The 12,228-nt window shown below is 39.0% G+C and overlaps 1 protein-coding gene across 2 annotated transcripts in view; it reads left to right on the top strand.

Annotated features, from left to right (window-relative positions):
* TSPAN14 (tetraspanin 14) overlaps positions 1-12,228 on the top strand; it is a 39,044-nt gene that overhangs the window by 10,424 nt on the left and 16,392 nt on the right. The window contains exons 2-3 of one of the 2 annotated variants that reach the window (XM_027649531.1): positions 5,015-5,112; positions 12,147-12,197. In XM_027649531.1, the coding sequence (XP_027505332.1) occupies positions 5,032-5,112; positions 12,147-12,197 (132 nt within the window). In that variant the 5' untranslated portion in view covers positions 5,015-5,031. Of the gene's footprint in view, positions 1-5,013; positions 5,113-12,146; positions 12,198-12,228 lie in introns of both variants that reach the window. The other variant, XM_027649530.1, reaches the window with a different exon arrangement.

The following is a 12,228-nucleotide window of genomic DNA, read 5'->3' as shown; positions in this document are numbered from 1 at the left end:
AAGGTCTTCTTTCAACTTCACAAAAGCTGCTAACAATTGAGCACCTTCAAAGAATGACAATTATTTTTAATGGCACCATGGCTTTTTGATATAGATTTGTTGTTGATGGGTTAATGGAATTAAGGAGTCATATCAAAACAAGTCATAGGCCAAAGTGCATCTGTTCCTGTATTTTAAAAGTTCTTGCTCCTCAGTGTGTTCTTCTTTTGACTTTGTTCATTTGCTTCACAAGCTTAACTTAGATTTGATGCTTTGTGTTGGTGAAGAATGGTGGAGGAGTCAACAGGTTGCCAAGTGAAATTTTTTTCTTTGTTTTCTCTTGCCTCAGTTCTGCCCCTGTTCCCCCAGCTTCATCTGTTTTAGCATTTGCTGGTGTAGGCTGGCATTGTAGAGGTGCTGCATTTCCATGAGCACAGTCATCTACCACTGCTTTTGCCTTCCTATCCTTGTCCTTCCACCTCCTGACTGCATCCACACTGGTGGATATGTGCTTTGACAAGGTAGGTTAGAAGGCTTAAAACTGTTTGCTTCTTGGTGCATAGTACAAGATCACAGAACTGATGTGAAGATTTGCTGTATGGTTTGCTGTGTGATTGTTTGCTCCACTGAGGAGGTTGATTAATGATTGTGGATTTTAGGAGGGGCAGGGAGGAGGATCAGGATTCTACATATGGTGGTAGCACTGGCTGAACCTGGAACTTAAGGATGACTTAGGTCTGCCTTACACAGTTAATGCCTCCTGAGAATTAAAAGAATTTGTGGTCCTAGATCTAGAAAAGAGATTTGCTTCAGTTGTTCTAGATTTAACATCTTATCTATGAGGATTTCTCTGCATGTTCACATTAGATTAGTTAATAGATCACATCTTGTGTTTTAGGGGAGTTAAAGTATATACATTAGGAGTATCACTGCTGTAGCATTTTGAAGGTAAGAGTGGAATCGTGGGTGTAGGAATGCTTTGTAAATGGTAGTAGCCTCTTGGTGAATGACTACATTTTTTCCCTCCTCGCTAAAGCTGTGAACACAAAGTTATGTATTCTACCAAAGCAGTAGTGCTCTGCATTTAATTTTTAGAAATTCTTGTTGCTGTGAGTGGGTGATAACTGTCAGCTGACCCAGTGTGACTTGTTTTGTCTGAAATACAGTAGAGAGCATTATTAGTCTGTGCTGCCCACATACTACTTTAATCTTCCAAGTGTTTTGTAGTATTGCTTAAGCATAGTTATGTAGCCAGTGATGTGAGCTAAATGAATGACTGATGTAGCAGATTTCTAGCCCAGTAACAGATGCCTCCTACATTGGGAAACATGACTGCTTTTGGCATAAACACGGGGAAGGTGGCTGTGTGGCCTTGAGTGGATTGCTTGGTCTGTTTGTAGTGTTTGGGGAAAAAGTCAGGCATCCCTGCACTTCAGATGTATTATATCACTCCCATAGCAGCCATATGCTGTTCAGTGGTCTGTCAGTTCTGATGAGGGTAAGCAAAGAGAGTAAGTCGAATCAACTCTTAAGATAGGCAGGTGTTTCAGAAGGTAATATGTGTCTGGGGAGCCACGTGCAGTTCTAGGACAGTCTCTTCCTAGTACTGGTAATACAATCCCCTCGCTTCATCTCAGAGCATTAACAAGAAGTGTTTATGTTAAAAAACCATTTTACTTTTTCATTCTGTTAAAATACTGTGATTGATATTGACTGGGACATCTTACCAGTGTTAGAAGAAGTGGGGAGAAATGTCTTGGAAGCTGCTGGTCAAAACAATGAGGTAGCTGGGAGTAGTGCTTGTCAGTAAGGGTACTTTTAATGGTCTTATTCCTGTGAATAGTTTCACTGAAACTGGGTCTTGAGCAGTTGAATGTAAGTCCCAATGCCAGGGAGGGTGACCTAGCAAAAAGAATCTTCAAACAACGCTTGCATTTTACGTCCTGAAATGATGTGCTTGCTGTTTTGCAAGCACAGATTATATTTTAAGCCTCTTTATCCAGTAGAATCCCATTTTTATGGAATTTAATGATGTGCTAGCTGAATGCCACCTGCTGTCTCCGCTTTTCTAGAGGTAGCAGCAGCAAAAGCAGTACTTCTGACTATCAGTATGTTCATGTTACAGTTGCTGCTCCTGTCTTCTACCAGGTTCCTAATTTTCACAGGGAGGGAGGCAGAACAATAATGGAGACCTCAGTGTGCCTGCATCTGGAGAATCTTTGCACTGGCAGCCAGTGTATTGCTGTAATACAGGATTATATTCATGGAAATGGAGTCTTAGACTCTGCTCAGATTAGTGGGATTCTGCTTTTGTACCCTCTTTTTCTGCTCTTCCCTAGGCAATCATACTTATTGAACTGGACAAGTGTATGAGTATTGATTGCTGAGATAGGAATTGCCATTTGGAGCTAGAAAGGGGAATGAACTTGAGAACCAAATATTTTTTCCTTCTCTTGTATTCTCTCACCTACAGTCTTAGATAAGTGTGTCAGGGGAATGGTGCTTAAATAAGTGTTCTTTGCTGTGATCCATATTAGTAAGGTTCCTAAATGTCTGTGATGTTGAATGGGTTGAAAAGATAAGTAACTAAGGCTGAACCAGAGGATGAGGAAACAAAACTACTTCTTAGGAATGTATGTCACAAAACTCATTTTTATGTAATACAATAAACATTCCTAGATCTGACCCTAGGATGGGTCACATCAGGAAGATCCTTTCCAGTCACTACCTGTACTACCATAAAGTACCATTTCTTTTGTTTTAACAAAAGTTAAGTGCTTTTTGCTATAAACAAATTGTAAGCATCAGAACCTAATTATAAGGTGAGGTTTTGGAAGGAAAAAAAGACTTGTTTTTGGTTAAAATTGTATGAAAATCAACATCTGAACTGTGAAAATATCAGGTTCAAGTATTAGTGGTGATTGTTCACACTCTCTAGCCTGTAAAATTTTACAGGTACTGTTTCTGTAACAATGTGCAATAAATCATTTACTTTTCTCCAGACTCTTTTTTTCTCTGAAACCTTTACTGGGGCTAGTGAGGAAAAGATGTTTGAATTCTGACTTAATTCAGTTTTGCTCCTTTTCATCAATCATCAGGAGGAAGAATTTCTTCTCTTAATGATTTTTTTTCTGTTGTTACTTGTCTGTCCAGATGCACTAATCTAGAGTTGCCTGTGGGTGATATATATTAAGCAACCTGCACTGATAGTACATGCATGAAGGCTACTTAGGTGTTGTTTGTGTTTGTTGTATATAAATTAATCTACTTCATGCCAAGTGGATCAGTATGACTTGTATAATAACTACCAACTTGCAGTAGGATCTGAAAGTTCCTCTTATGCACGTGCAGGCCATTTTAGCTTAAAAAACCCCAGAAATTACTCTCAATCCACAAATCGTGCAGTCTTACTGTGTTATGCCAGCTCACATTATTTTCCAGTGTTTTTTTTCCTCATAGCTACTTAAGGCTGTGGAGTATTCTACCAAAATGTACCCTCCTTAGATTTTTCTACATTGTCTTTGTATTTCTGAAAACAATTTTAATTTGGTTGAGCAACAAAGAAACTTTCTGACTGGACTTGTAGAGGGATGAGGGATGTGTCTGGACCAAGGAGGGACTCTCAGTGGGATTCCAGATGTAAGCCAAGCCTGGCATGAAAACACCTCTGGAAGGAAAATCAAAGTCTGTTAGGGATTTGTGTTCATAGTCTTGTGGACTGGAGACCTCTTTTGTGTCCTTGATCTTTATGTGTGTGGTTTTAACTTTGGGGGGGGGGGGTGGGGTGGGAAGTTTTAAGGCATAACTTGAAATATTTGTGTTGAGATTTCAAAAAATAAGCTCCTTCAGTAAGATGCTGATGGTAGTACTTCATAATTGTAGAAAACAATTGGTATTTCACTTAAAAGATAAAGCAAGCTGTTTATTGGATTGAATGGAATTCTCAAAGCTGACAGGTATTTACTTCTTTCTTTTGGTGGGATTGTCTTTTACTAAGGTGCAAATTGCTTTCTAAAAAAAAAAGCAAACTAGTTCACCACATCCAGAGCTATGAGTTTTGCATTTTAGGCTTTGCTGGGTAGGCTTGATTTTTTTGCATGTTGTCTGTGAATGTCCAGCTGGGCACAATACTTTTTATTAGTTATGAGTTGTTACAATAAATTCTCCATCCCTGCTTCCTTCCACTTGCAAGTCTTTCAGTGACATTTACCTCAAGTGAATGGAGGGTTGAATTGTGGAGCTTGTGTGTCATGGGCAGTGCTCAGCTCAGGATGTGAGGGTTGTGTGAGTGCTTTGCCTTCCTTACTCTGACTCTCAATTTCACAGCTTGTCCTCTGTTTTCTTAAGCATGGCATTTCTGCAGAGGTGGTTTAGTTATGATACTCTGAAAAGCTGTAGTTCTTGGAAATATTTGAGCAACAGTTACAGTTGGACCTTATCTCTAGTGTATGTAAGGAAGCAAAACTCTGCAGAGCAGATCAGCTGTTGAGTGGTGGGGCTTTTGTTCTTGAGAATAAAACCTCTTACGGGATATGAGTAAAACATTAAAGTATGGAATGGACCAAGTACAACTGCCTGTTGTATTTAGCAATCTGTAGATGCTGAGGGATTCCACGTAACCACTTCTAACATCCTGCTAGCTGGGTTGCTGGATATGCAATCCACAGTGTGTTCAGACACTTTTGCATTGAGCAATCATCTCTAAGTAAAATGGTTTTGAAGGAGTGAGAAAGTGAATGAATGTCAGCTTGCTGATGGAGATCTTCCTAGGCTAACTGTATAGCTGGTTTCCTTTCTGAGTGATCCTTCCCTGTTACCACATAAGGGTGCTTAAAGATAGGATTATTAAGAAATTAAATAAGTAATATTAAGTAAATAAAGTAATTAAAGGGAATTGAGAGTCAGTGAACTGATTTTTAAAATACCTCTGAATGGCATATGGTACAGGTTACTGTAGTCCCTTGTCAAGAGAGATTTGGAAAAAATTCTTAAAGTCTTTCACTGTAATTATTCTCATTTCTTCTCTTCTTTGCAGTCGCTGTGCTATAGAAGATGCACTATTACCGATACTCTAATGCAGAAGTCAGCTGTTGGTACAAATACTTGCTCTTCAGTTACAACATTGTCTTTTGGGTGAGTATGAAATGTAGAGACTGAAATAGTTTAGTCATAGCTCAGTTTTGTTAACTTCATTCCTTTGTTAGAGAGAACAAGCTGAAATATTTACCTGAAAGCAGTAAACTGATGGATAGTATATGCCAGGTGTTTTGGAATTGAAGAAGCCTATCCCATGTGAGAAATTAATTATTATTGAAAATGTGAGGAATCAGTATGCATGTTATCCATGTTAAGTTGCTTTCCTGTTAAAAGAAGTCTTTTACAACATCTCTTTTCAGATGATCTTTGATCTTTTTTGGGTGGTTTAACTGTAAATATGCTACTCAGAAGAGAATAAAGGAGCTGCCCCAGAGGTGTGTAAACAGTTGGCATTACAGTGTAGTCAAGACCTTACATGTGGGCAGCACACTGCTTACTCTGTGGGCAGCAGAGTTGTCTGATACAGTCTTGAAATACTTAGCTATGGACTAACCTGCCTATAATGTTTATTTAGGATTGTGAAAAGGTACCAAATCAAATGTAGGGTTTCAGATGTGTATGGTGGTCAAGGTCACTGGAGGACCAGACTACCCTGGAAAAGAAGATTATTCAAAGGTTAGTACATAGCATTGCACTAGAAATGGTTAACATGTCTGTGAGGGGAAGGGGAGGGTGCAATTCAGATAAACTTGACAATTCTTTTTGGAACTCAGAAGTCAAATGTTAAGAGTTTGCATCTGAATTTGTGGAAAGGCATGGGTAGTCGTGGAAAAGTGCAAATACAGTGACTTTTTCGGTGCTAGCAGTATCATTGTTGAAAACCAGAGAACCTTTTGCTACTTGTCACCACCTCTTGCTTACTAGTGCAGTGTTTTAACATGATGCTGTAGCATGAAGCCCCAGGGGAGTTATCCTTGTGGGGATAACAGGACAGAAGAGATGCTTGGTTTGTGTAGAAACTTGTTCCATTAATGGTCAAATGGCCACAATATTGCATAGTGCAAACGTTCCTCAGGATGATATTTTCCACATTTCAATTGAGGATGCCCATCAAGAGGTCAAAAATCATATGCTTAAAGGCCACCAGCTCTGTAGTTGTTTTTCTTCTGTTATCCAACTCCATGTACCTGTAGTGGAGTGTGGTGTAGTGAGAAGTAATACTTGTCATGCCGGTCTGGTTCAAGCAGCAGGGGAGGGATATGTGGGAAAAGGATGCCTTGTGATTGTTCTAGACCTCTGCTTTTTTTCTAGTGCATGTCTCATGAAGTAGTGTCTATGACTGTTTCTGATGGGTAAACAACCTTTTAAAAATGGATTTTTTTTGTGTTTAGTGAGAAGACTGTCATGAATTTGCCTCTGATTGTTCACAGGAATGAATTTTGTCTCAATGTTCTTTATTTTCTGCTGTCATTACACTCTTACATTTCCTTTTTACTGTGGTCTCTTGAAATTAATGACAAAGATCTAAGGATTTTTCTATTTGTTAAAGAAAAATTTTTAAAGAGATGCAGAAGGATTGAGGAGAATTTGCAATATAACTTGTGTATTTCAGCTGATCTATTGGCTGGATTAATTGGTTTTCTGAACTGACACATGTAGTCTTGGTAGCTTTCTCAACAAATGGTCTGAGGCTTCTGCTGAGACATTATCGGGCTGACCTAGTTAATGGTGTGTAACTACAGCTCTTTTGATAAGATTTTGGCACCTTCAGTTGTGGAACAAGCTATGTAAATGTAGAGTGGGAGAGCAGACACTCCTATAGGCAATGCATGAATCATTTAGCTGACACAAGGATTCAGGAACATGCGAAAGCTGGCTGGGATGACTAGTCTAACAATGTCTTTAATTTGACAAATCCACCATTTGTAAAACAAAGTAAATGTCTGTGCCTTAATAGAACTGAAGGACTACAAAATCAAAAGGGGAAATGTAACCATAACTCAAAAGCAGCATTTAAGGAGGGAATGTTAATCTTGATTCACTTTTCTTGGGTTGCAGGGCAGGTGCTTGTGTGGGAGCTTGTTTTGTGAGCATTTGTGTTAGTGAGGGTGGCTGTTCTATAGGGGTATGAGGGATAATATATGGATAAATGTGCAGACAGGCTTTTGCCCATATAAGCTGTTACAGCTCACCTGTGTCTCAACTCATGACACAGTTTATGTGCAAGCCAAGTAATGTGCATGTAAATAAAAAGCTACATTTGTTCTTCTGTCATACTTACTAAAGGCACCTGTTGACTTTTCCACTGTAGCTTTGAAGATACTATCAGTGACTGTATAAACTTTAAAAAGTTAAAGCATGTGGTGATGTAGTAACTTCCAGAATTTTTACACTTTTCAGTGAGTGGTTACTTCAGTACTTCAAATACAGTTCACATAGATTGGAGTGAAACAAAATATTGGACTCAGGGGGCAAATATGACTAATAATGGAAAGCTTACAGTTTAATCAGCCTTTAGAAATGTACAAATCTAAAAGTCTTCTTTTGAAGTTTTTTTTTTTTCATATGGGCGATTTGGGAATTGAAAGTTCAAGTTCAATGGCTTCTACTTAGTTGTGTGCAACTGGCTTGTAATATCACTTCCCTATTCTTCATTCTTGTAAGAAAGGGAATGGAGGTCATAGGAAGGCTCTGTATTCCTAGGCGTGATTTTGGTGTGTGATTACTTTATTTTCATCTTGCTTTTTAAGCATGCTCTTAAGACTTAACTTGTCCAAGTACACTTGTTTTAATGAGTAGTGATAAGGCCATACTGCAGCCATTAAGATAGCCCTGCAAGAGAGCAAGATAACAAGGCTGGACCTCCTTTTGTGTTTGAAAGCCTTTTTTTTTCTGTTTTTCTTTTTCTTTTTTTTTTGGTTGGTTGGGGTTTTTTTTGTTTTTTTTTTTTTTCCACCCCCCATCAAAAGCTTCATTTGTCATAGTGAAACTTAAAGACTGCAGTAATACCAGGTAAAGAGCTTGGTTCTGGCACCTTTCTGTTCTGAGTCATTTTGCAGTGGAGTGAGTCCTTCTGTGAAAGCCCTGGTGCAGGGAAGGAGGCAGAAGGTGGACATCTGAGCCCAGGGGGAGTGCAGGGTGCCCTCTCTCAGGGTGCAACACTGCTATATGCCTTCCAGCCCGAACTGGGAAAAGCCCAGGGAACAAAAGGCAGTACCTCAACACCTGTCTCTGGTGCTTCCTGCTTTGTCTCCAGGTGAAGGGTTTTTTTTGGACAGTCCAAGAATGGCACTTCATTCGGGGCTTGTGAAGGTTTGCATGTGCAAGACCTTTTAAAGTTGCATGTGAGGTCACTGTCTCAGATGAATTGAGAGGAGAGGATCAAATAGCTGTTAGCTGCTGTCATCTTGATTTATCTTCTAATGGTCTGTAGCTTTGTGTGTGATTCTTAAGGGTTGTTGGAGACAAAAATAGTACTTTTCATTCATGCTACAGATGTGACATTTTACCCTGAAAATAATGAAGGGCAAAAGTTCTCTTTGGTTCTGGGAAAGAATTCAGAGTTAATTTTCTGAAAAATAAGAGAAGACCCAGGCTAGCATAAGATTTTCTGGCTTTTGCAGTCTATGTTGTTTTTCAGGAACATCTGAAACAGCAAGGCTGTGCCAGGAAGAGGAAAGAATCCACCACCAGGTGGTTTCCTGACCCTGAGAGGAAGAGTCTGGGAAGACACAAGGATAGGAAGGAAGGACTGTAGGGTGCTGATTGCATGGGTGGAGCTACAATGTAAAATAGAATTGTCCGGGGAGTGGGGAAGTCTTCTCTGTAAGAGTAATACTTTGTGATTACAAAAACTGAGTGTAATAGGAATGCATTCCTATTACTCCTAATCAGATTTAGAGGCAGTCAAAGGAATTCAGAGTTTGAGTGGGAATGGATAAAGCTTAAACATGATCTCGAGCAGTGTCTGTGCATTGGTGTCACTACTGTACATCTGAGCAGAGCTTACAGCTTGATGCAATATGTTAATTTTTCATTTCCAAAGCAGGAAATGACCAAATGCTGGTAACTACTGGTTAAGTTTCCTTTTAAAGGGGCACAATTGAGCTGCTTTGTGTGTTTCCATCTAACCTTTCATGGCTTAAATGACTCTCTGGCACAGTAGTGAGTTGAGTAGCCCAGTTTGTTCTTTCCTACGTGTCATTCAGATTTTGGTGAAAGGCAAATTTCAAAATGCTGCTCTCTTGAAGTAGCTGACTTGCTTACTCTCACCTTGGGAATGATTTTTTTTTTTGGCCTTGCAACTTCTCAGCTGCCTGTTCTTCCATTCGTGTAGCCATTTTGCTCAGTGAGCTGAAGAAGGTTAGAACTTTTCCTTCAGATTAGGCAGGATCAGTTCCCAGATTTGCCTCATAAGTCACTTGAATGCTGTGCAAGAGTGTTAGAGAGGGAATTTTCCTGGTGCTAATTGGCATGTTCAATTGTGCTAACTTCTGAGGTGATTTTATCATCATGGTGTGTTTTACAGTAGTTTTCAATGAAACACTTTAAAGTATTTTGCACGTAGTCTTTAAAGCAAAGAGATTTCATTTGGTTAAATAACTATTTTACTTCCTTGCAAATTGCTTGTCTTGGTGATTGCACCTGTCAGTGTAGTGGCTGATGACTTTGTTTCTTCTGCAAGTACATCATATTTCACTGGTTTTTGCTAAAAGAACTTCATGTATGTGGTTTGGCTGCTTCTAGTGAAAAGTATGAATTGCTTGTCTTAGCTGAATTAAGTTTTAGATTTATCCACCTTGATTCTATGAGACAAAGTTTATTTTTCTTCTGATAAACTCTTTTTTTACCTGCAGACAGTTTGCATAGGTGCTCATGGAAATAATTTTGCAAAAATAGTATAGTTTTGTGAAACTGAACACTATAAAAACATAAGAGCAGTGTTTATTTTCAGAGGTGAGAATAAAGCATGCTAATGAAAAATCTACTTAAGAATCTACTACAGTTTAATTAAGGGGGTAATTATAATGAAAGACAGTCTGAAGAGAACACCCTATTTGTATGTTCAGTAGCACAATACTGGTGTTACAGTACCCTTAATTTGTATATAGAGTGGAAAATGTGTCTTCCCAATTCTTTTTCCCTCTCCTTTCTGTCGAAAAATTTCCCAAAGATTCAATTGTCTGCTGTGTAATTTACCTTGATTACTGCAAATTATACCAGCTGTCTTCATCTGTCTCCCAGCATTCCTGAAGCATTTGGAATGAAAAGGATGAAGGATGCATCAATTACATGCAATGTGCAACTTAATAACATACAAGTTTGATTATTGACTCTTTTCCCTTCTTTTGCTGAGTTAAGATTTAGGATTAATCTGGGTTAATATTCTGTTTATATCGATGTGGCTTTTAATACTATTTTCAATGCTGTGCTATGGTCCAAATCATCAGTTTAAATGTTCTTGGTTTATTCAGAGTCTGAGGTGAGTAGTCATTGTGCTGTTGCTTGTTAAGTAAGATCTGGATATTTAACACTGCTTTGTCCAGTTCTGACTCTGTGTATTAGTAGTGGCTTGGGTTGGTTAATCTGTGTGTTTAAGTCCTAAAATATGGCATATAATAGTTCCTACCTAGACAGAAGTGTCTGACATAATTTGAGTAATTCTTACAGAATGACATAAATGACTCTTGCAGCCTTTTTGGCTTTCCTTTCCCCTGCTTCCCCCACCAGAGTAAACCCAGAACAACCTCACTTGCCCTGAGTGCAGCTTAGGGCAGGCAGGCCATGAACCCTGCAGTACTTAAAATCTATACATTTTCTTGTGTGACTGTAAGAGGGTTCCATTTTTGCGTCTTGCCTGCGCCATTGGGAACTGCCCATGATGCCCATTTAGTCTAAGGGAGGTGCTGCATTTCCTAGAGGAAAGAGCTCCTTTTTCAAAGGGTTTTTCAGTTGTTGGGATTTACTTGTCAGCGTGTGTAAAGCTTGGCAGGGGGGAAGCAACCTCTCAGTCCTTTCTACAGAATGATAGAATCATTTAGGTTGGAAAAGACCTTTAAGATCGAGTTCAACCATTAATGAACCTGCCAAGTAAACTGTGTCCCTGAGTGTCCCTTCTACCTGTCTTTTAAATGTGTCTAGGAATGGTAACTAAAGCACTTCCCTGGGCAGCTTGTTCAGTGCTTGATAACCCTTTCAGGGAAGATGTGTTTCCTAATATCCAACCTAAACCTCAGCTGATGCAACCTGAGGCCATTTCCTCTTGTTCTGTCACTTGTTACCTGGGAGGAGACTGATAGCCACCTCACTACAACCTCCTTTCAGGTAGTTTCAGGGAGAGATAAGGTCCCTGCTGACATAGCTGGGTAGAATACCATTTTAAGAAATGAGGAGCAGCTGCCTTGTAGAGAGGTTATTTTAGTTTGATTGTTGATGTTGGGTATTAAAGACAAACTGCCTGAGAATGGAAGAAAGGGAATAAAAGATTAGAATGAGGGACTCTTGCTTAATTTGGATGAATATGATTCAGATATGTTTATTACACAAACATTTGAATTGGTATAGAATTTGTATGTTGCTTATTGATAGTAAATGAATGGACTGTTAATCCATCTTGTTTCAAAAGAGCTTAAACAAGACAAGGATTCAGAAGACAAACTATATCTAGTCACAGAAGAGGCTAATGTAGTGAACCTTGACACTGAGAAGTTAAAAGGATTCAAATATGACTACTGCTGGAATTGGTACTGTAAAATGACTAGAGAATAACTTCAAAATGCATTAAATACTCTGACATCTTCATTAGTGTGTAGGCAAATGTTTTAGAGCAAGTCATTGGGACGAGCGTCATTCCCACCTGCACACTATTGTGTGGAATTGTCAGTTTAGTACCATGTGCTTCTTGAGTAATCTTGAAGAATCAAAGTGAAATGCTTTTCAGGAAGTAGCTTATAACATACATAATCCTTTAAATCATTTTTACAACTGATTGACTCATGGGGAGGAATGTCCTATTACTGTTGTCTGAGACTGCAGGCAAAATTTGTTTTACTTAAACAACAGTGCTACTGGATAGGTGTTCTGAGAATGTGGTTGATTAATACATCTAATCTTTTTTTTTTTTTTTCCAGCTAGCTGGGGTGGCCTTCCTTGCAGCTGGTCTGTGGGCATGGAGTGAAAAGGTAAGGATAGAAATGACTGGTCTTATTTTGG

This window comes from Corapipo altera, unplaced genomic scaffold (genome assembly GCF_003945725.1).
Source record: "Corapipo altera isolate COAL_440 unplaced genomic scaffold, ASM394572v1 53, whole genome shotgun sequence".
Classification (NCBI taxonomy): Eukaryota; Metazoa; Chordata; class Aves; order Passeriformes; family Pipridae; genus Corapipo; species Corapipo altera.
This window is presented reverse-complemented; position numbering and strand designations above follow the sequence as displayed.